Source organism: Xiphophorus couchianus, chromosome 19 (assembly GCF_001444195.1).
Source record: "Xiphophorus couchianus chromosome 19, X_couchianus-1.0, whole genome shotgun sequence".
Classification (NCBI taxonomy): Eukaryota; Metazoa; Chordata; class Actinopteri; order Cyprinodontiformes; family Poeciliidae; genus Xiphophorus; species Xiphophorus couchianus.
In genome coordinates, this window is record NC_040246.1 from 1624544 (window position 1) to 1647123 (window position 22580).

At 40.0% G+C, this 22580-nt stretch overlaps 1 protein-coding gene across 8 annotated transcripts in view; it reads right to left on the reverse strand.

Moving 5' to 3' along the window:
* Window positions 1-1244: 1244 nt before the first annotated feature.
* Window positions 1245-22580, reverse strand: part of larp1b (La ribonucleoprotein 1B) — a 36107-nt gene continuing 14771 nt past the window's right edge. For 6 of the 8 annotated variants that reach the window (XM_028000582.1, XM_028000581.1, XM_028000580.1 and 3 more), the window contains 15 exons: window positions 21124-21249; window positions 20232-20400; window positions 17327-17471; window positions 17041-17218; window positions 14873-15054; window positions 14055-14129; window positions 12871-13233; window positions 9886-10000; window positions 8850-9019; window positions 7817-7923; window positions 6771-6931; window positions 6523-6667; window positions 4812-4921; window positions 1812-1939; window positions 1245-1715 (listed from right to left, as the gene is read on the reverse strand). In XM_028000582.1, the coding sequence (XP_027856383.1) occupies window positions 1440-1715; window positions 1812-1939; window positions 4812-4921; window positions 6523-6667; window positions 6771-6931; window positions 7817-7923; window positions 8850-9019; window positions 9886-10000; window positions 12871-13233; window positions 14055-14129; window positions 14873-15054; window positions 17041-17218; window positions 17327-17471; window positions 20232-20400; window positions 21124-21249 (2450 nt within the window). In that variant the 3' untranslated portion in view covers window positions 1245-1439. The remainder of the gene's footprint in view (window positions 1716-1811; window positions 1940-4811; window positions 4922-6522; window positions 6668-6770; window positions 6932-7816; window positions 7924-8849; window positions 9020-9885; window positions 10001-12870; window positions 13234-14054; window positions 14130-14872; window positions 15055-17040; window positions 17219-17326; window positions 17472-20231; window positions 20401-21123; window positions 21250-22580) is intronic. The other 2 variants (XM_028000579.1, XM_028000583.1) reach the window with 2 other exon arrangements.

Consider the following 22580-nt stretch of genomic DNA (forward strand, 5'->3'; position numbering starts at 1 on the left):
GCTAAAAAGACACTGTAGTTTTATGACACTAGCTCACACCCATAATTCCAGCAGAAACATTTCTTTTTATTTTTTGTATTATATTCAATGCACAAGCAAGTAAAAACTGCAATGATTGCCTAAGACTATTAATTCAATCAAGTTAATGGAAAAAAAAACAAAAAAACAAAAATGAAACAATAAATTAAGCTACCTCTGGGTGTAAAATGGGACTTAAATGTTCCCAGAAAAATAATCAGATGATTTCTGCAGCTTTTTAATAAAAATAAAAAAAACCCAAAACAAACAAAAAACACAGTTTAGATTAGTTGTGATATGTAGCAGTCAGGCTGAGAAACATCTGTTAGCCTCAGGGTCAGTAATTCTCAAATTCATGACTGCACCCGTCAACCTGATTGTCACCATGGAAACTGTAGACGTCGGGGCTGGTGAACTTGTAAAGTAGCGTTGCTTTTAGAGTCCTCCCAACCCCGAACAATAAGGAAGACCTTTAAGAAAAAAGAAAGGATCTAATACACTCTTGACATCATGATGGATCAGATTTAAGGCACACAAGACTATCCGCGGTATCTCTTATCTTGGCAACCTACAATCACAGTTGAACAGCTCTTTAAAGCAGTGGTCCCCAACCTTTTAGTCGCGCGGACCGGTCAGCCCTTCGCGCTTTCACTGCGGACCGGGGGGAGGGGAGCGGGAAGAGGATGAGGGGGTCGTAAGTATCGAGTAGGGGGCGAGGGGGTTAGGGTTAACCCCCTCGTTTTTTCCGGGGGTTACGTTCCAAAAAGAACCCGCGATAGGCGAAATCCGCGAAGTAGGAACCTTTATTTTTTTTTACAATTATTATACAATAAAATACTCCATAATACATTGAAACCAAACAACAAAACCTTTTTACAGGGCCAAACATTTGGTTAACAAATAAAAAGTACTGTATAAACTTTTTTTGAATAGCGAGGGTTCACTGTACTCCGATGTTGTTTTGTTACTCATTCTGCTGCAAGTTGGCTCAATTTTGACGCGCAAGACGTAACCGGTAAAATCCGGTTTAGGATTTTCAAAATAAAAGATCCGGAAGTAGTTCATTATTTCTTGCGCGGCCCGGTACCGGTCCGCGGCCCGGTGGTTGGGAACCACTGCTTTAAAAGATCCGAGCGGTTTACAGCGATCAATGCACTCGAAGGAGTTTGGCATCTGAGAGAAAGAGAGAGTAAAAAGGCAAAATGCGGGGAATGCATTTTTTTTTGTTTGTTTTGTAAACGTTATGAGCTGTCGCCGGGCAAACAAATTCAAGCTTACTGCCTACATTTGCTTCCTTTTAAAAACTGAAATGCGCCGATAAAAACAATCAAATTAAAGTCGAGCTCGCTCGTTCGCTTCACGTCCATGCGGTTCGCTGTAACCCGAGAGCGGCTGCCGCTTCTCTCCGCTGGCCAGGAGCTTCATTTGTTGGGGGAAACTCCGTCTTTCTTCGCCGCTCTGCTGTCGGGCTTTTTGCCGTGGTTGGACGGCGCCGTCGATTTCTGGGTGCTGTCTTTGGCTGAGCTCTGTGTGGAGGCGGAGGACGAGGCGGCGGTTGACTGGGGGGGCACGTTGGAGGATTTGGAGGCCTGCGCGGGTTTTGAGGTAGAGTTGGAAGGGTGTCTCCGGCGCCTTCCTTCATCCCCGGCCGAGGATGACGGATATCTCCTCCTGCCGCCCTCTTCTCCCATCGGAGGCTGCGGGTGAGGATCACAGCTTAAAATCTGTGACGGCTGTGTATTACTGACAGGAAATGAAACTCCAATCAGAAGGAAGAGGACTCAAACACTCACCACCACCCTGAAGTCCTCCAGGTTCCGGAACTTTGAGAGGTGCTCCTGCAGCTTCGGGTCAATGGGCTGGTTCTTTATCCTGGAATACTTCAGGAAGGCCCAGAACTTCTCCAGTCCGTACAGCTGACCTGCAGGGAAAAGACCATTTAGCTTTAAAGGGCCAGTATTATGTATTTTTCAGGGACATGGTGCCATTTTGAAGCACAATCAAGTGACTATGTTAACCTGAGTTGTTATAAAATGCTATAAGTATGACTTAGAGATTTTACTCCTTCGTTTAATGCCTTGAAATTGGGCCTCTGTCTCTTTAAGAAGCTCTCGCTCTTTCTGAAACTCTGCCTTCAGGAAGTGATCACAACATGGCTCCTCTACATACGTGTGAACACCACGTCTCTGGCCAAGAGGGCACAGAAACGTTTGTATTTCCTGCGGAGGATGAGAAGAGCACACCTGCCCCCGCCCATCCTCAGGACGTTCTACAGAAGCACCATAGAGAGCATTCTGACCAGCTGCCTCTCTGTGTGGTGTGGAGGCTGCAGCGCCTCCGACTGGAAGAACGTGAAGAGAGTGGTGCGGACAGCAGAGAGGATCATCGGGGCCCCCCTTCCCTCCATTCAGGACATTTCATCCCAGCGCTGCGTGTCCCGAGGCCGAAACATCATCAGTGACCCCTCACACCCCCACCATGGACTGTTCTCCCTGCTGCCCTCTGGAAAGAGGTTCCGCAGCATCCGGTGCAGGACCACCAGGTTCCGAAACAACTTTTTCCCACTTGCCATCAGACTGCTGAACTCTTAACTGGACTGCACTCAAAATCTGGTCTCCACTTTATACCTTGCACATGTACAGAGCTAAATAACTTCTATTTTACTGTCAGTCCTGCACTTTATATTTTATATTTAGATTTATATTCATATTTTATACTGTATTTTATTTTATTCTGGAGTAACCTCACAACATTGAAAGCTCAAAACACTGTCCTGAGCCGTATGCAACGAAATTTCGTTCTGTATACACCCTGTGCATGCAAAATGACAATAAAGTCAGTCTAAGTCTAAGTCTAAGTCTATTAACTTTTGAACAACGTTTTTAACAGTCTATAATGAGCTCAGCAGACAGGCAGGTCCACCAGGTGTTTGCTAATTGCTGCTGGCTAGTCTGAAGGAGCCGAGTGTTCAAAGCTGCTCTGTGAGGCGGGAGCTCTGAAGCTTTAAGGCGGCGCTAGGTCTAAGCAGGCGTTTTGCACAGCTGAATGGTTGCCATGGAGATTAAAGGATTTCTCAAACATGCATGAAAGAATCAAAGCGACACTCCAGGCATGTTTTTGATGAGGGAATAACATTCTAACATAATGTAAAGCTCAATAAAGTCGATTTTACATAACACCGACCCTTTAAAGATTTGGACAGTTCTGATGCACAACCTAACCCTAACCCTTTAATCAGAGATGCACCGATCTCATATTAGTATAAGGAGCGGCCCTGATATTGAAAACAATTCTAGATCGGGTATCGGTGACAATGATCCCGGTCCATAAGGGCAGATCTATTCAGTCTCTATGCTTTGTGCTCTGAGTGACATCATCCTTGATTAATTTTACATTATATTTAGAATTCCTAATTGCACTTTCTGAACCATTGGAAAGAAGGTTTGTTACAGTTTAGTTTTTACATATTTGACCAAAGCAGTCAACCTACTGTTTTTTATTAGTTTATTATTCATTTTCCATTAGCTGTTCTACTCCTAATTGATTGGAGAAATAAAAGTTGTTCATACATGTTTGACCAAGCCAGTGGAGCTGTTGGTGTATTTCAGTGAGCTGTTCTGGTGCATGTATACATTTGTAATTCAGTACATTTATGTTAAAAAAAAAATGTTTTAAGTCAATTCAGCTGTTTTGCTGCATCACATTAAAGTCTTTGCTTGTAATGGAACAAAAATGTGGGTAAGCTTTAGTAGAAGGAATATACAGTATGTTTGTAGTCATTTCACCTCGCTTAATTGAAAGTGAGCTTAAAATATCAATTTCATTCAAATACGTAAATTATTTGGTTAAGATACTGCAATTTATTGCAACACAGACTAGTGAAAAACATTTTAAAAACTAGGATGATTTTTTTGGAGATCACTGATCTGACTACATGAAGCCTTTATAATATGCAGCTACAAGTACTTACATGCAGAGGGAAGACTGTCAACAGCATTTTTATCAGCTCTGTCGCACAGCGCTGTTGGATATTTAATGGCAGATGCCTGTACATTTTCAAGATGCATCCGACTGACAGATTTGTACACACCCCATGGGAAACATCCTCATCTTCAGTAAGGAATGCAGTATAGTTCCTTTTCAAAGTAATAAAAAAACTGAGGCAGAAACTCTAAAGGGAAACTTATAAAGAGAACAATAAGCCATCGCGAACAGGAAATAAACAGTTAAAGCCTTTCCTGTTCAATCCCCCGTTCAGTTTCACTCAGCTGAAACGGGTTCAGAGGGAACGTCTGAAACCAGTTTTCACTTCGTTTAAACAGCCACACTTACACAGGGAGGGGAAGATGCTCTTTTCTAAACAGATTCCACATTAACTTCTCTACTGCTTCTGTGTACCAAACCAGGCTGAATCCTCCCCCTCTCTCTCTATCAGTCCCCTTTAGGGCACTAACAGCATATAAGCAGAGCCTTTCATTTCCTGGAAAACAAATGAAAATGTTCATGACTTATCCTGCAGTGAAGGGCGTATGCCAGCGGAGAAATCCAAAGAATTCTTCTTTTTCCCCCCAGCATTTCAAGTTGCAAAGACAAAGCGTTCAGTGTTGGGTAAAACCACAGCGTCTAATAAATCCCAACAGCACTCTTTGTCTTTAAAGCAGTTAAAAGTTTATGCAAAACACGTCTTTCTATTCTTTTAGTGTTGCTATGTGGCTGAGTGCATCTAACAGATTTGTGCAACCAATCAGATTCTGGCGAAACTCGGTTAGCGTTCTTTAGCCGAAGCTAGTTACCTTTCTCAAAGTCTTTCAAGGTCTCCTCTTGGAAGTCTTTGAAGAGATCTAACCTGAATCTCTTCTCCAAACCGTAGCTGTAGTATCTGAAGAGGCATTCCAATCCATACCTGGAGGAGGAGAACCGATATTAGCAAGGCTGGAAGGATTCATCCGATTATTGAAATAAACGTCAACTAATTTGGTAATCGATTAATTGTTAACTGGAGTATAAGGACAAAAAAAAAAAGAGGCAATTTTATGAGTAGTAATGAAACCAACACTGTACAAAAATATCTACGTTTTGTATTTAAGATTTAAATAAAAAAGTGTTTGTGAATATGTTCTACACAGAAATCAAGTGGCAGTGTAATGTTGCATTATGTGATAAAAATTGTGTTTTAAAATGTCATAACGCATCATTAAAACCGCATTATGTCACAGTCGAAGCAAAATGTAAGAAAATTCTTGAAGGCATTTTGAATCGTTTGGCCTTGAACGACATGAAAGTTGATACTGAGTGTTCTGGATGTTTCTGAAAATGACCACAGGTTCAGTATTTATGTTCCGGTAGCCAAGCAAAGACATTTTGTTATCAAATTCACCCTTGTGTCTTTGTGTAGTAATAAAGCAATTCCAAGTCTAATTCTACTTTAGAGCTAAACACTTTAGGGACTCTGGGTTGCATTTTATCATTTTTATTTCAAAATCTAAAATGCTAAAGACGGATCAGACCTGTATGGAGTATTTCTACACCAAATAAAGATTCTCTAAAACAATGTCTGGGAGCTTTAAAGCATCTCTGAAAACAAAAAGGGAGCACTTTGAATTGGATGCAGCGAATCCTGTGTATTTTCTGGTGATGAGCCTTAAAACGAAGAGCCAGGAGAAGCGGACGAATGAGTCCGCTGATATCTGTATGATGAAGGAGATGCGAGCAGTCTCTACTACTAGATGGGTTTGCTATTCCCTCAGACTGCGCGGAGCTGAGCCAGTCACTCAGCCAGCCAAGAATGTGGGTTTGGCAAGTGTGAGGAGGCGCCTCTGTCAGATCCAGCAGAAAGCAGCTTAACCCTGTGCTGTCGAAGGTTGGAGGTCACGCAACGACACAAGCTCAACCAATACAGATCAATCAATGGGAGTTCTGTGGCCAATTTACAAAGACTCGATCTGATCTTTCTATTGTTGATGCAAGGAGCGGCCATATTGAAACGCAAAGTCGGAATTGGAGATGTCAGACCTTTCAAGCATTTCATTTGACATTTTTTTTCTGACTGAGAAGTCAGAATTTCCGAGTTTCGACTACAAATGGAATGCACCATCAACTGTGGGGTTTCCAAAAAGCTGCAGAGGTTCCCAAACGTTTTATGGCAGAGGCTGAAAGCTCAAACTGATAAAACAGAGCCGTGTTGCTTCACTTTTACCTGCTGAATGTCCTGAATAAACAGGAAACACCTCAAAATACGATGACTTCTCACATCTCTGTGCTTCCCCTGACCTCAGTTTTGAATGCAGCACTAATAATGAAAACAGCTTGAGTAATATTCAGCGTTTTGAGAGAAAGCTGATAGCACTCTGCTATGTAGCTGATTGGAAAAAGATCTGAATTTTGATATTCTTTCTGGACATTTTTGCATTTCTGTTTATTCTGTCTGCTTGGTCTCATTTCCACCTCAGAATGTGTTGTGAGAAACAGAACACGGCGGATTTAACCGTTTCATGTCCGTCTCACCTGTAATTTTCTTTGGCATCTTCAAGTGCAAACTGTTTGAACTCCTCGTACATCTTTCTGTTGAAGTTGTCCCTGAGAAAGAAGGACCAAAACCTGAACAGAGTGTTCATCTCCTGAGACTGGCCGACCCCCAACCGTTTCCTCTCTAGGGAGAAGAAAAACAAAAACACAACAGGCGGTGGTTAGCATGCGATGCTAAAAGCAGAGTGCTGGCTGCTGCCTGAAACAGGACGCGCGTGTCTCTTTACCGTTAAGGCACCTTCGGCGGTACTTGTGGTATCCCTGCTGGGTGAAGCCGTTGTCTCTCAGCAGCTCGTGGGATGGATGCCAGAACTTGGGCAGAGACTGGGGAGTGCAGCCGTAGCTTCCCGACAGCGGAGCGCCTTCTGATGGAGAAGCGTTGGAGCTGCTGTGGACCCGCCGGCAGAAAAGATTCATGTAACCGTAGGCGACGACAACAAGACGTGCCTTTAATGCTACTTTTATATTACGGTTGCCTCAAAAATATTTGTACAGAGCTATGTTTTATTGGAACATGTTGCTTTCTGTGATTGTAATAACTGCTGCTCGTGTAAATTTTAAAAAGAACCTCAAAAAATCTTGAATGGATAATGACATAAAATTTAAGATTATTTTTCTGTTTTCAATCTCTTTGAAAATACAACAGAAAGTTGTTGAATATTCACTGAACTTCCATCCAGAACCGCACAGCATTCTGGTGGATGTAGGCAGAGTCATGGCTAGCTAAGAAAGGTTGGTGGCCTCAATTAACCCCCTAACTCTTTGGTTACCTAGCAACAACCTGTTGAGTAACTTGCGCAGCAGCAGTTTCAAGTTTCGGTACCGTGACTCAAAACTGCTGAAAAATAAAAAAAACAATGACAGAGTGAAAACTGTGGACAAACCTGGAAAGGCCACACCACTAGTTGGGTAGAATTTCACATATTCAAAACAAAAAACTAATCAATAATTACTATTAATTGACATGAAATGCTTATATCATGACACGTTTTTCAGCCATATCGTACAGCCCTAGTGAAACGTCAGTTTTAAGTGTTCTCTGATCTGTGTACAACTCATGTTATCAGACGGTACAGAAATCACTCCAGTTTTAAGAATATTATATAAGGCAAAAAAAATAATACAAGAACAAAGGTGTAATGAATGTGAAAGCTGGTTTTGTGAAAGGAAGAAATGTTCCTTGTTTGTTCTTCTATTGGGTGGAGTTGATAACAAGCCCCTTAAAGGCGTCGTTCTCATCATTATTATTGCTAGTGAAGCAGCGCGGTCTGACCTGATGGATGCAGAGCGCGGCCGGTGCTCACGGGAGTCCATCACCCAACCGATGTGGGCCTCCTGCGGGGGGTTTGAGCTGTGGCGGGTCTTCTTCTTTCTTGGCATCTGGAACAGAAACCAGACGTTCACATTTATCAGAGTGTTTTTGTTTTTTAGCACTTCTTTGAAGATAAACCCATTCCCTACTGTAGTTTTTTTTTTTTTTTTTTAAAGATTGGTTTTCATTTTCTTAACAGGTGATGTGACATTTGCAACTCTAAAGCTTTATTTTACTGGACTGAGGGCAAAATGGCCCTTTGTATTGCAAAGGTAGCAAACCCCCTGTTTTAGATGAAAGCAGAATCTTCTGGTAAAGTCCAGAGAGAAATCCAACAGAATCTGTAGCAAAACTTGGAAATTGATCTTGAGACAGTTTGAACAATGAGATTTACTTTGACCTACACCTGAAACCAGATATTTACGTACACTGAACATAAAGACAAACACATTTTTTCTCTGTCTGAAGTTGAATCAGACCAAACCCTTACATGTCAAAATGCAGTTATCCCCGACACTGACCAAATCTGTGTAATGCTTTGAATTCTAGGAAAGTCACAGGAAAAAAAATGTTTTCTGGTATTTATCAAATGGAAATAATAATTCTAATTAAACTAATATAAAAGAAGTTTGGTCAGATTCAACTTCAGACAGTGAGAAAAAAATGTGTTTGTCTTTTTATTCAGTATATGTAGGTATCCGATTTCAACTGTATTTGGGGGGAAAAAGAAAGAGAATGAGCAACATATTTGCAACTGTAACTGCAGTAAAAGGTCATTCATTGTGTGTGAGTGTGTGGTTGTTATTTGGTCATGCTTTCTTCCTATAACCAGTATCTCTTCTTTCCTGGAAACTTTTATCTTAACAAACTTCATTCTCTAAAAACAAGTCAGTCCAGCCGCCTATAGTCTCCTGCTGCTAAAGAACAACAATTTTTCCTGATATTAAGGAGACTCTGCAAAGTTTAGGAATCAGACTCAGTGAATGCTGCTGACCTGTCCATCAATGGCGCCGCTCTCCTTCATAACGGGGTAGAATCGTGGGGTTTTGTTGGGATCCTGGCGTCCAGGCGTGCGAGGTGTTCTGGGGGTACGGGGTTGAGAAGTGCTGGGGGATTCTGGGACCGTTGTAGGGAGAGAGCGAGCCAGATCCGATCCGGTCTCCACTGTTAACACACACGCACATGCACCCCCCCACACACACAAGTGTGTTTGTTAGGGTAGGGTAGGGTCAGCGTGTAAAATGTTACAATTTCACACGCATAGCGTGTAATTCTTGTCCCAGAATTACATGCTGTGCCTCAACACTGATATACAGGTACACAGAGAAAATTATTGAATATTACTTAGTATATTTGAGTAACTTTGCATCTTTGTGGCTAAATCCTTGTGGTATAATGCAGACTGCAATGCTTATAGTTATGAAACAATATACAGTACGGCCCTAACGATTCATCAAATGACTTGAGGACCTTGATTATTAAAATTCCTAGAGGCAAATTTTCTGCCTCCAGGCTTGGTTGAATTACATGTATGTAATGTACATGTATGTTTTACTTTTTACAGGCCTGGTAGCGTAACTTTCCAAATTTTTAGCTTCTGTTTTTTTATCATCTTCCAGCTCTGTTTTCTTGCTTATTGTACTTGCTCATCAAAAAGTGCGATAAATGGCAAACATAATAAAAAAATACGTTAGAAAATTCTAATTTATAAAAAAGGTTTTCATACTTCAAACTGAAAGTAAAGTGTAGTATGTGCTTTTTAACTTTTAAGTTATTGTGAAATGTTCTATTTGTCATCCGCTTCTGCACTTACATTCCTCCCCCCCATAGTACACACTTGAAACTAAAAGTGCTATTTGAATCTTATTTTAAGCAATAAAATGTTTTCTTATTAAAGAAAGGGGATTTTCTTTTTTGTATATTTCTTTCACTAGATTAAGTAGTTACTACAGAAGGGAAAAAATTTTCACCCGATTAATCGTCAGAATAATAGATTAGTGCAATAATGGTTTACAGCTCCACAAACTCACCTGTCATGGGAGGAGGAGGGACTTCCTGGTTCGGGTCGATGGGAACTTTGGGAGTGAGGGTGTCAAACTCGTCTTTACTGATGACGTTTAACTTCTTGAAGTTCTCCACATCCTGCTGGAGAGGACAAATCGAGTTCAACTCGCATCTTTAAGTGCACAATGGCTGACTCCTCTGTGAGGATGCACAATATGTCAAAAATACTGCATTAAATGTCGGCTAATTATTTAGGCAGCATGCATTCAGGACGCATATGCCTGTATTAAAGGTGGTGACACTGGTTTAAAGGGGCAGTATTGTTTATTATTCAGGCACATAGCGTCATTTTATACTGTAATCAAGTAACTATGTTACCTTCAGTTGTTAAAAAATGATATATATATATATATATATATATATATATATATATATAAATTTGACTTTGTAATTTAACACCTTGAAATTGGGTCTCTGTCTCTTTAAGAAACTGTAGCTGTAAGGAGGAGCTGCGTCCTTGAGGGCGGAGCTAGGTCCACCCAGGTGTTTTGCAAGGCTGAATGGTTGCCATGGAGATTAAAAGATTTCTCAAACATGAATGAAAGGATCAAGGCAACACTCCAGGTTTGTTTTTGATGAGGGAGTAACATTATAACATGATGACAAGCTTAAGAATCGACTTTACATAACACTGCCCTTTGAAAATTAGAGTAAAAAAATAGACCGTAAGGGTAAGAAAGTAGATTTCTTAGGAAAAACGACAGCAGCTCTAGTTTACTCCTTCCTTTAGTTGTAACTGAGCTCTCAGTTTGGGCTGACAACAGAACAACATGCGGGTCCAAACAGCTGATAATGCCAGCGGCTGCAGACATGTGGGCCAGTGTGACACACGACAGATGTGTCGTGGACTATGACCTTTACACGCCTGCATCAGATGTACGATAGTGGGGAAAAAAAACTGCAGCTGGCCTTGGTGCGTGTGTGTGTGTGTGTTCAGGTGGAGGCTTTCCCACTTCACTGACAACCTCAGAGCCCAAAACGAGCTGACGTTGCTAAAAAAACAAACAAACAAAAAAAACTCCCGACAAGCATGAGGAGGACGATTTCAAACCTACTTTAGAAGACATGTCGTGTTTCTACAAACATGACACGTTTTGTTTATTATTACAGAGATGAGCGTTTTGTTTCTTGTGGTTAAAATCTGCAGAACAAAGAAAAATAACGGCTCCAACATACAATCAACTAAAAATTCAAGTGATGAAACAGTCCAAAGTCTGATCAGAAAAAGGCTGGGGACAGTTTTCTGATTATCCATCTGGGTAATCTTGCGATTACAATCTGAGCCATCCCGTCGGACCGACAAGAAAATAGTGCATCTGCAGCTTTAAGAACTTACTGTCCAATGTTTTAAACTTGCAACTGCTTTTTAAAAATTGTGATAGTTCCAGATCATTTTATGCATCAATTTGTTATTTTACAAAATTATGTTTTGAAGTTTTGAAGATGACTTCAGTAACTACTGCCTATCACAGATCAGCCAATGGCTCTCGCTCTTATTTCCCTTCTGCTTATCCTTTTCTCAACACTTCCCCTCCTCATACAACTCATCATGCTTCTCGAAGAGCTGCAGTAGATCTGCATATTATTTTCAGCTAAATACATAAGCAGGAGGCGGGGGGAAAGAATACAGCTGATCCATTTCAGTAAGGTAATGACTGCATGTTATTCTGGCTGCACGAGAGCAAAGCAGCCAGAATAAAGGGGACCAATCAGGTTTTGTCCCCTTTAAGAAAATGAATTGTTTTATTCAAATGCTTGAAATCAGGAGGTTTTATGGTGCTAACATAGTTTAAGGAATAATTTTTCAAGTAATTATAGTTTTTCAATAGATAATACTTTCCTACGACAGTTGTGAACGACTGCCTGCTGGTTTTATCCCATAAATTTACTGCTCCTGCCCATAAATTACGTTGCATCACACTGTGTAACGTAGATCTAATGATCTTAAGTGCACGCTTTCTGCAGACGCAGCAGCTTTTCTAAAAGCCGGTCACTCGGCTCTGGAAGCAGCTGCCTGATACGTGAAAGGCTTGTGCAGAAGGAAAGGTTATTTTAGTCCCTCTGCACACATCATGAAGCAACGGCACTGCCAAAGAAAAACTTTACAGTATGTAAAGTCACCGTGCTCAGGGTGTCAGAGAAACTGGGCTCTGCTTACAACTGTATGATCCCATAAAGAATGTTATTATTTATTTCTACAAAGTTGTTACATTGCTTATTGTGAGTATTATTGAGTTTAACTTATTGGAAAGAAGGGGAAAAGATGGATGTTTAAGATGATGTGTGATACACTCAGAGACAAAGAAATGCTATTTAGCACTAGCTATCAATAATAGCCAAAAAAATGACTGTACCTAAATATTTCGTGCAGGATTCCAAATCTAAGCGCAACTATCAATAAATTTATTTGCACAATTTTCAGCTCTCAAAAATAATTCTTAGGAGTTATAGATTTAAGTTACAAATGAAATTATTTTCTACCACATTTAAGTTTCTGATGGCTGCGAGAAAGCCAGACTTTCTTTTGATAATCTGGGTCAGACTTTAGAAAGGGCTTACAGGGGCAGTAGCCCAGAGTGCCAATCTTTGGGGCGTCAAAGACTTTTTTTTTCTTTATGAATGCAGACTTGTGTCATCCAGATTTTGGTAGAAAAAGAAAAACAATAAAATCATGCAAATGGAAACAATTAAGCTTGTTTTAATTTATCATGCCATTAATTGATTCACTGCGACAGCCCTAGCACTACTAAGACTGCAGGGAGCTGTAAGTGGAAGATGATGACTGGCTCAAACATAGAGATGTTGTTTTTACATGGAGTACCGCCTCTAAGTGTACATGTCCAACTTGCCTATGTCTACATTTATGTTACGATGCATTTTCTGCACATGAGAAGTATAAAAACAATTTAACACAAGACTTAAATAAAGCGGTTAGGCTACCGCTGTCTCACCTTGCTGCACTCGATCTGCTCCTCTCCCTTCCACAGGTCCTGTTCGTAGTAGTACAGCCCGTCGTTGATGGCCTTGGCCAGATCGGCTGTGATCTTGGCCCGGGACTCGTGGTTTCCTGTGCGGTCGCCGCCGGGGTGTTTGCGGAGGTACGGCGGGGTCTGGGTGACGATGAGGATCTTGTTGACGTCTTGGTCGTCAAGCTCGTAGTCCGAGTCGTCCTCGTCCGACCAGTCGGTGAATTTGTTCTTCCTGGGCGCCATCTGCTCCATCTCCTCGTCGAACATGAAGTCCAGCTCCTCCTGGTCCGGTTCGGCCTGGGAAGGCGGCTGGCTGCTCGGAGCAGGAGGGATCTTGGGTTCCCCCTGGAGGGCAGGAGAAGGTTTGGGGAAACATCCGGTTAAGGTGGTAAAACCAAATCTGAGTAGAGTATCCTGCCAAAGTATCAAAGCTCTGAGCCAGACTTTAGAAAGGGTTTACGGGGCAGTGGCCCAGGGCGCCATGTTTTTGGGGACCCCACAGATTTTTGATTTTTTTAATGAATTTATGTTTTGTAGACATTGTATTTAATATAAGAATCATAGGCTCGTATCAGATGAGTTCTAATAATATTTTGGGATTTTTATGAATATAAACACAGGTTTTTGAAAACTATGAAGTTATAGTAACTTTTTGAGGAGGGGCGATGGGGGCAACATGGAGTTACTGGCCAAGGAACTTAATAAACCTGCCATCATCGGTTCATATCTAACTATGTCTAAAACTACAGATTAATGTACTTAGCAATAGAATTTGTATTTAGTGGATAGGGCACCAAAATGATTTCCAGCCAAGGGGCCCAAATCCTTGTAGATTCGGCCCTGTTCATACTCTTCAAGCTTTACATTTTATCTAGTTCCAACAACAAACTATTGGGATTTTTCAAACTTTTCCACAAATAAAATCTGAAAAATGTAGCATGCATTTGCTTTTTCCAACCCGATACAGAAAATATCCAAAACTGTATGAACACGTTTCAAGCTTTTTCTGGTTTTTGAACTAAAAATTACATTCAGGTAAAACTAAGTGAAGCAGTGGAATGAATGAATGTCTGAGTGAATGAAAACAAGACATGCAATGAACGAGATGTTAAAGGAAGGAGGACAAACTGGGATGAGTGAAAGTCTGGAGGAAGGAGAAACTCAACTGCAGAGGAGAGGAGGTCGGGTTCGGGCTCTAACGGAGGAGATGGGCTAGCAGCACACACATCATCGCTGTCATGCTGCCGGCCCAAAACAAACAAAAAATAATAATAAAAAGGAGAATGCAGGTGATCACAGGAGAAAGAAAGAAAAACATGGAAAAACGAGATGAGAGGCGGAAAAGGGAAGATAGATTAATGTTGGAGATGGAAGTTAGTCTTGGTCAAGAACTGAAAAATCTGATTATTCGGTCCTGTTCATCCAGCAAAACCACGAAACTGAAACATTGGCCTGTAGTGATAAATTTTGAAAGATGATAAATTGTCCCATAAATTATTGATAATATTGTTGTTTTGAGACCATTGTCAAGTATTATACTGATAATGGCATAATAATGCAGCTTTGTTCTACCAAAGAACAATGAAAGTTACATTTTTGAACACTCTGCCCTGCAACTGGAAGACATTTTAAATATTCAAAAACAAAAACAAGAAAAATAAATAAAATGGAAATAAAAAACTATTCACAACTGAAACCATAAATAATATGGATTATTAAATCTCTAAACAAATGTCCCTTTAAAAAAATATCAATCAGAATGGAAATGATCAAGCACATTATAATTCATCATGTGATTAACTGATACATTTTTCTCTCACTTAGGTTAAAAAATAAAATACTATTGACCAGACAAAGATTGGTCTCCATTTTCTTCTGCTCTGAGCCAGAGCAGAAGTTCTGTTATTGATTTTGTCAATAACAAAATCCAGCTGTTATTGACCTGCAGCTGGATTTTTCTGACTTTGTCCCTGCCGTCACCTGCCTTTGATTTTCCAGAGGTCTGACGGTGGCGTTTCTCCACCTGGATCCAGGCGTCCGGGTTGGGGTCGGGCTTGGCCTCGGATGCAGGGCCGTCTTTAGAGTCGTCTGCGGCCGGGAGAGAGTCCTGATTGGACGAGCTGGAATCAGCCGGGCCAATCAGAGGCTCCTTCACGGGCAACGTAGCTGAAAGTCACACAACAATCGGCTTTATAACATCCACTTATACACTGGAAACACCGGAAATGTTTTTAGTTCAAAAGGTGAAACACATTAATACTAAATTGTGGATCGAAATAAAAAAAACATAACTTATCAACTCTCCCCTAACAAAAACTTGAAATCCAGAGATGCGAACAGAGAGCAATACAGGAAATATTTACCGCTTTACAAATTCGAATGACATGAGGACCGGATGAGTTAATTCTGGGGTTTGTTTAGTGGGGAACTTGATGAACAGTTCAAGAAATGTATTTAAATGTGCTTTATATGTGTGAAGAGCTTCTTTAATAATCTTACAAGTGTCTGCTTTGTTCTTTAAATTACGTTTCATTTGAGGAAAGCTCAGATGTGGCTGCTGTAAAAGGTTCATCAGATGGAGACGATTCCCAGCTTCAATTAATCCACATTTTCTGCTCTAGTGGATATTCAGGGCAGCAGCATATGGCAGAGAAAGTCAGAATAAACTGAGGTGTGTGTTTCGCTGCTTCAAGAGAATTATGTGTAAAACTAAAGAGAACCAAATATTCATTCAGGAATTTTTGTGTTTGATTACAGTACTTAAGAGATCTGGGGGGGAACAGATTTGTCCACAGAACCTTTAGATTGCACACTTTGCCGGTCAGAAACTAAATCATTACTGAATGTATAAAAACCTAGCAGGTGATGCTAACATCGACAGTCTTCGATGTGGAAGTTGTTACTGCAGGGGAAAAAAAAATCTCAGCTGTTCAACAAATGAGTCAGATGAAGCATAAAAGTCGTTTCAATAACAGGAAACAGTATTTTCTATGGAAGAATGTCAGCAGTTCATTCAGTCTGATGTTAGCAGATTATAAAAAGTTGAAGTTATTACATAAATTGTTTTCTTTTAGTTCAATTCTGTCCATCATGGGATATGTTAAATGAAAAATAAACCTCTCTGCAGACTGTAGAGAGATGATCGATGTTAGCAATGGTAACTGCTAATCATGCTAAATGCCAGTTTTAGATGCTAAAGATTTGAAAGGTTAACCAGGAATCATTCTGACTTTGTTCTGAAATCTAAATGGATTTTATGAATGTTTCACTTCAGAGTCATTTAATGAACTGATTTTCTCATATTGTGTGACATCGCCTCTGGTTCTATTAGAAATAATGAGTACGGCTGAAACAATATGATTCATTGTGAAGAATCCATTATGAAAATCATCAATTTAATAACTGATTAATCCTAATCCTCACAAAAATTATATTTACTGAAAAAAACAACACATTCAGAGCAGTAATTAAGATGAAACTGCACAAAGCATGTGTGCATTTTGCATTTAAGATAAAAACATATGTATGTATGTATGTAAATATGTTTTATCCAAAACTCCTCAAGTTGCAAAGTTTTAGCTTCACCTGGTTTAAATTAACAAAAGGAATGCTGCTATTGCATTTTATGCAATAAAATGTTTATTTTCTTAATATAAATAGAAATTGAATTGCTTTTTTGCACTTTTAATGGCTTATGTGGGTTAACGAAAAATCTTATTGTCAGAATAATCAGTAGAATAATAAATTACTAAAATAATCATTAGCTGCAGTCCTACTAATGAATGATCATGTTGATAAAGTTGTTTAAATCTATGGTGTAGTTACACAGAAGAAATGATGCAACAATCCCCTCATATTTTAAGAAGTGCCTGTCTTCTAAAAATGCATATATCCTGCATACAGGAGATATGCAGTCATTGTTTTTAGCTGAGGATTTTACTCTACTTCTAAATTTGCTGACAGAAACAGCTCAGTAACTTGGGGTCTTTTTTTCTGAATCCGTTTTATTTTAATATGTGGTAGTCCAGTTTTAACAAATGGCTAGAAATTAGTGTTAGAAGTTCATACTTTCGCCAACTTTCTTTAGGTAAATTTCAGACGGGTGCATCTCTGAACATGCATTTGGACGTAAAAAGGTAACTGAATACTGACCAGCACTGACGGCGTTCAGGTTCTGTCGAGGAACAAACTCGGGGCAGTTGATGAGCTGGGAGAAGTCGGTGCGGGGAGAACCCACGACGGGTGGCGTGGGGATGGGCCAGCGCTCCGGCTCCGTTTTACAGCGTATCCTCTCATCCACCAGCTCCACTTCAGTGCTGCTTTTTAGAGCCTGCAAGGGGAAGGGGGGGGGGGGGGTGGGGTGCATGCAGAGGTTTCAGAAAATCCAGGCGTTGAAGCGATTTCTGAAATATCTCGTGTTTGACTCGTGGCGCATTACCTCTATGATGAGGTTGACGTCAGTGGTAAGAGCCTGCACTCTGTGGAAGCTCGCAATGAGTGAAATGGGGAGGAAGCCCTGCGTGTCCATTTTTCTCCTCAGGAAGAAATCCCGCTCCAGGTTGTGGTTGCTGAAGTAGTATTCACTGGAGGAGGAAGTGGAGGACGACGCATGAGCACCATTCGTTTTTGACATTTTTCTTTGATTAGATCAATTGTATCTTCTTCAGGTCCAACTCTTTGTTCCAAATAATAGGAGAATTCAAACTGTTGAAACGTGTCATGATGTTTCAAAATGTCAACGCCCAAACAGAAATCACCAGATTGTTTTACTTTTTAAATGAAAGTTAATTGCAGAGATCGCATTAAGTTCAATGGTTTGAGTATTACAGAATTAAGTTGTTCGTACTTTCTTAAAATAGAAAAACATTCCTGTAAAGTATCTTTGAGTCTTTACAAAAGCACTACGCAAATAAAATGTATAATAATAATTATTACATCGTCCACCCCATTGGTTAATCTGGATTTTATTTAGGTGTACCAGAGTAAAGGAAGCTGAATACAAATGCATGACACACTTTTCAGATTAATATTGTAAAAAAAACTAGCCTTTACTTCCAACTTAAGAACTGGTGCGCATTATATCTTAATATTGATATAACTTTGGGTTCATGTTCTTTTAACGTCTGAATATGAAAGTCTTGCGTCGGAAGAAGAAAAAAAATATTGCTTCTAATTTGTAACAGTTTCATTGAAGTGTTTTATTTTTGGGATTAACCAAGAACTGGTTAAAGATGACACTACATAAGATTCAAAACACAAGAAGAAACATTTCTAGGACTTCAAAATGATTTTGTAGTGATGAATATTGTGACTTCAGCACCAAATGCAGACCTCTCTCTCCCTCTCTTGCTCGTCACACCACTTCATGTCTCACCCTCTGACACACAGATATTTGTGTGGAGCTCAGCCTGAGGCAGTAAGTAAGCATGAAGAAAAACGGCTGAACTGCAGGGAGATGAGGAGAGCGGACAGGAACGTCCCCTCTCACTATTGTCACCCCCTCCCTCCCTCATTCTGTCACTCCCTGGCTTTCTCTCCCTCTCTCCTCCTTACAGTTCAGCTCTCAGGCCTGCATGTAATTCCTCGCCTGTCCCTTTAGAAGCACTCTGTCTATTTTTAGGAGCTCGGCTCACCCTCAACCTCCACTTCCACTTCCACTGGCCAGAGTCTGGTCTTTAAAGAGGCCAGGGCTGTCAAGTAGACACCAGGAGCACAGTGCCCGCTGCAGGACAAACTCAAATAAGAGCAGATCATCTCATTCTAAGAGGCATTTCGTAGTTATTCAGTTTCAGTTCTACAGAGCCTGGCCTCGGATGTAATGACTGCAAGTTGAACTCTTGCATGTCTGAAGGCCCTTTAACAGTATGCTCAATATAATATAAAGTCATATGCAATAAATTATTAGATGTTGTTTGCCAGATTAAATGTACCTTTTGAAAATGATCTTTCAACATACAGTACAGACCAAAAGTTTGGACACACCTTCTAATTCAATGGGTTTTCTTTATTTTCATGACAATTTATAAGGCAAGAAATCCCACTTATTAACCTGACAGGGCAGGTTGACCTATGAAGTGAAAACCATTTCAGGTGACGACCTCTTGAAGCTCATCAAGAAAATGCAGAGTGTGTGCAAAGCAGTAATCACAGCAAAAGGTTGCTACTTTGAAGAAACTAGAATATAAGGGCTATTTTCAGTTGTTTTACACTTTTTTGTTTAGTGCATATTTCCACATGTTATTCATAGTTTTGATGCCTTCAGTGTGAATCTACAATGTCAATAGTCATGAAAATAAAGGAAACTCATTGAATTAAAAGGCGTGTCCAAACTTTTGGTCTGTACTGTAATTTCTGTATTAAAAATATTTTTTATTGGTCTGATGTTATATTCTATTAAATGTTGTGCTTTCACAACATTTAATAACAAAATCATCAACGAAATCATTATAATTAACAAGATGAAGGCTATAAAACAGCCTGTGTGTAATAATCTGTGATCTGTGATTCACTTGAATTCAGAACTGCATTACTGAAATAAATAAATCCCTCAGTAATATTCTAATTTATTGAATATGACACACACAAAAATCAAGTTATGACATCTTTCAACAAAATAACCTTTGAGGATTTTTTATTTATGTCCTACAGCAACACAAAGAACGTAAATGAAAGATTGTGGATTATTTTCCTTTTTTAATTAAACTCTGAAACATTTGCTGTGGGTTTGTATGTATAAATTGCTGAAGCTCCTTTTAATTGAAATTCCAGCTGCAAGTCCTTTGGTGTCTACAAGTTCTACCAAGCATTGTTGACCCCGTTGTTTTTCCTAAAACAGCTCAAACTCAGTCAGATCAGAACTTCTTTGAACCTCCGATTTTAAGCCTTGGCACCGTTTCACAATTGACTTTAAGTCTGGACTTGAACTGGGACATTTTGACACATGGGTATGAGCTGGTCTAAACCAGCCCCAGTCTTCAGGAATCACTGTCCTCCTTGTTTTAGCCGTCTCCCTTACTGCCACTCTTTCTTGGCTTTCTTCCGCACAAAACGTCGACAACTTTTGTTCTCATGTGACCAGACGACCACATGTTTGCGGTGTTCCCTCCATGGTTTTCTTAGAGCTTTCTATTAATAATGCCTTTCTTTTTTCCCCCCACTCTTCCATAAAGGTCATCTTTGTCCAGCATATGACTAACTCTGGTCCTCTCAAAGGATTCTGCTGCATATCTGCAGGATTGATGTTGGTGCCCTTTTCCTTCTACTTTACAATAATGCATAACTTTGTGTTATTCATTATTATACAACCTAAATTTTCAGGTCTCAGAAAGCTGTAAAACACTTACATTTGCCGCTTGATGTATTCTTTGAGAAGCTTTTCGTCCACTGTATACATTTGGACCTTGTTGCCGTCGTCGTAGTAGTAAACCATGTTGGTACCGAACTCTGTGGGCACCTGACCGGAGCCGTCAGATGAGCGAGCGTCTCTGTAGTTCAGAGAGTATTCGTACCGACCTGAAGAAGCAAGGAAAGTGCAAATAAGCCACTCAGAACCATGTTCACAACAGAAAGACGAGACGTTTGAAAAGAGAAACTTAAGCAATTGATTTCCTACATTTCAGACTGAAAATAATGAGGTCAACTAAACCAGGATTTTTTGGTATGAAGGAGAGGTGGACCGATAAATTAGCAATTAGCAATAAATCAATTAATCGCATGATAAATTAAAACGAGCTCAATAATTTCCATTTGTGTAATTCTTTGTTTTTCTCTTTTCTTTCTCTCTTTCTACCCAGAACAGAATGTTTAAAGTGTTTTCCAGTTCCAGTGTTAAATTTGTAATAGAATTGAAAGTTTATTGATCTTTGAGAGTGTTTCCTTGTATTATTATGCCTTTAACATTATATTGCTTGATAATTATCTCAAAATCACAATATTATCATTTGTCGCAATAAGTTCTGGGACAATTTATCGTCCAGCAAAATTTGTTATCATGACAGGCCTTGTGGATGAGTAAATCAGCCTCAATTTCCTTATTTTTGGGAGCTTGGAAATCTTGATTAACGCCTAAACTTGCACAGTTAACAACAGTCACAACGCTATCATCAGCTTATCAACTTTTCAGACAGAATTTTTTATTTTTTAAATCGGCAGTCTCTTGGATAGATCTTTTTAAAGATCAGTAATCGGCCAGAAAACTGTAATCAGTGCACAAATAGCGTGAAGAGTAATGCCCACCTCGTCCGCGACCTCTGCCACGCCCGCGACCTTTCCCCCTGCCTCGTATTCCTCCGCGCCCAGTCCCTCCGTCGCTCCGAATGCTGCCGGTGTCGTCTCCGTGGTCCCGCGGCTCGGCTCTCCAACCTGTTTAAGAGGACACACATTCTCCTGACTTCGTTTCATACAAGTTCCTCAGCCAACTGAATAAACTTCATAGATCAACACAAAGATAAAAACGTAGGGCTGCACAATATTAGGACATCTTGAAATGGTAGCGGTTTTAACTGGCATAAATCCACATTCTGCCTCATTTATTGCTTCCAACACTCCCTGGACACCAGCATCTGCTGAAGACGTTGGCAGTATTAATACAGTAGTGTTGTGATATGTTGTGCAGCCCTAATAAAAAGTCAGAAATAAACATCTTGTGAAAGTCTTCATACTCCTACAATTATTGCAACTAGAAATGTATTTGTAACTAGTGTATTTGACTGGGATTTTATGGGACAGACCGACACAAACCGGAGTGTGCTTCTAACGTTGAAAGGATTCATGTAATTAGGACCGTTCATACATAAACAGGGCAAAATGATGCACGGTTTTCAAAATTCTTTACAAGTAACGTGAAAAGTGCGATGTGCATTTGTAGCTGCTGGGCTTTGAGGATACAGTGAGGATGGAAAGTATTCAGACCGTTTCAAACTTTTCACTCTGTTTCATTGCAGCCATTTACTAAAATTAAAGAAAGTTCATATTATTTCTCATGAATGTACACTCAGCATCCCATCTCGACAGAAAAAAACACTGAGATGTAAAAAATTTTTTTATTATTTTTTTGCTAATTTATAAAAAAAACAAAAAACAAAACTGGAATATCAAACATTTAAAGGGGTCTGAATACTTTCCATGCCCACTTCATGTCTCTATGGCAACGTTCACACAGCAGGTCTTGATGAATTCAGATGTTTGGTTGAAGTCAGATTTTTTTTTCATGGTTGTCCATGCTACTAATTAAATGTAATCGCAAATAGACTTCTGTGTCGACTCCAAAGCGACGTGCAAACGCAGAAGAAAAACGTAGAGGTCGCACAGCAGCGCTCCGTTTTTGTAATAATGAATGGCGCCGTCAATGGATCAGTTTTACAGTTTATTCGGTTGCGGGAGCTGACAGTATCGCCACAAGATTATGACAACACGAAGGAAAACGCCGCTAATAGCAACAGCCTTCAGTGGAGCAGAGACTGAGCTTCTGTTTGGATGAGTAGTCAGAGCTTAGAGTGGTGGGACTGTGATGTGATGCACTGACAGACTTTTTCCATGAGTTCAGAATTTTTATAATTATAATTTTCAGCCATTATTTACTTCCTGATTTACAATAAATCTGGTGCAGAATTATGATGCACGTCTCACATCAATGATGTAAACGTCGTCTAAAATGTATCATGATCAGGGGAGCTGTGGTGGCGCAGGGGCAA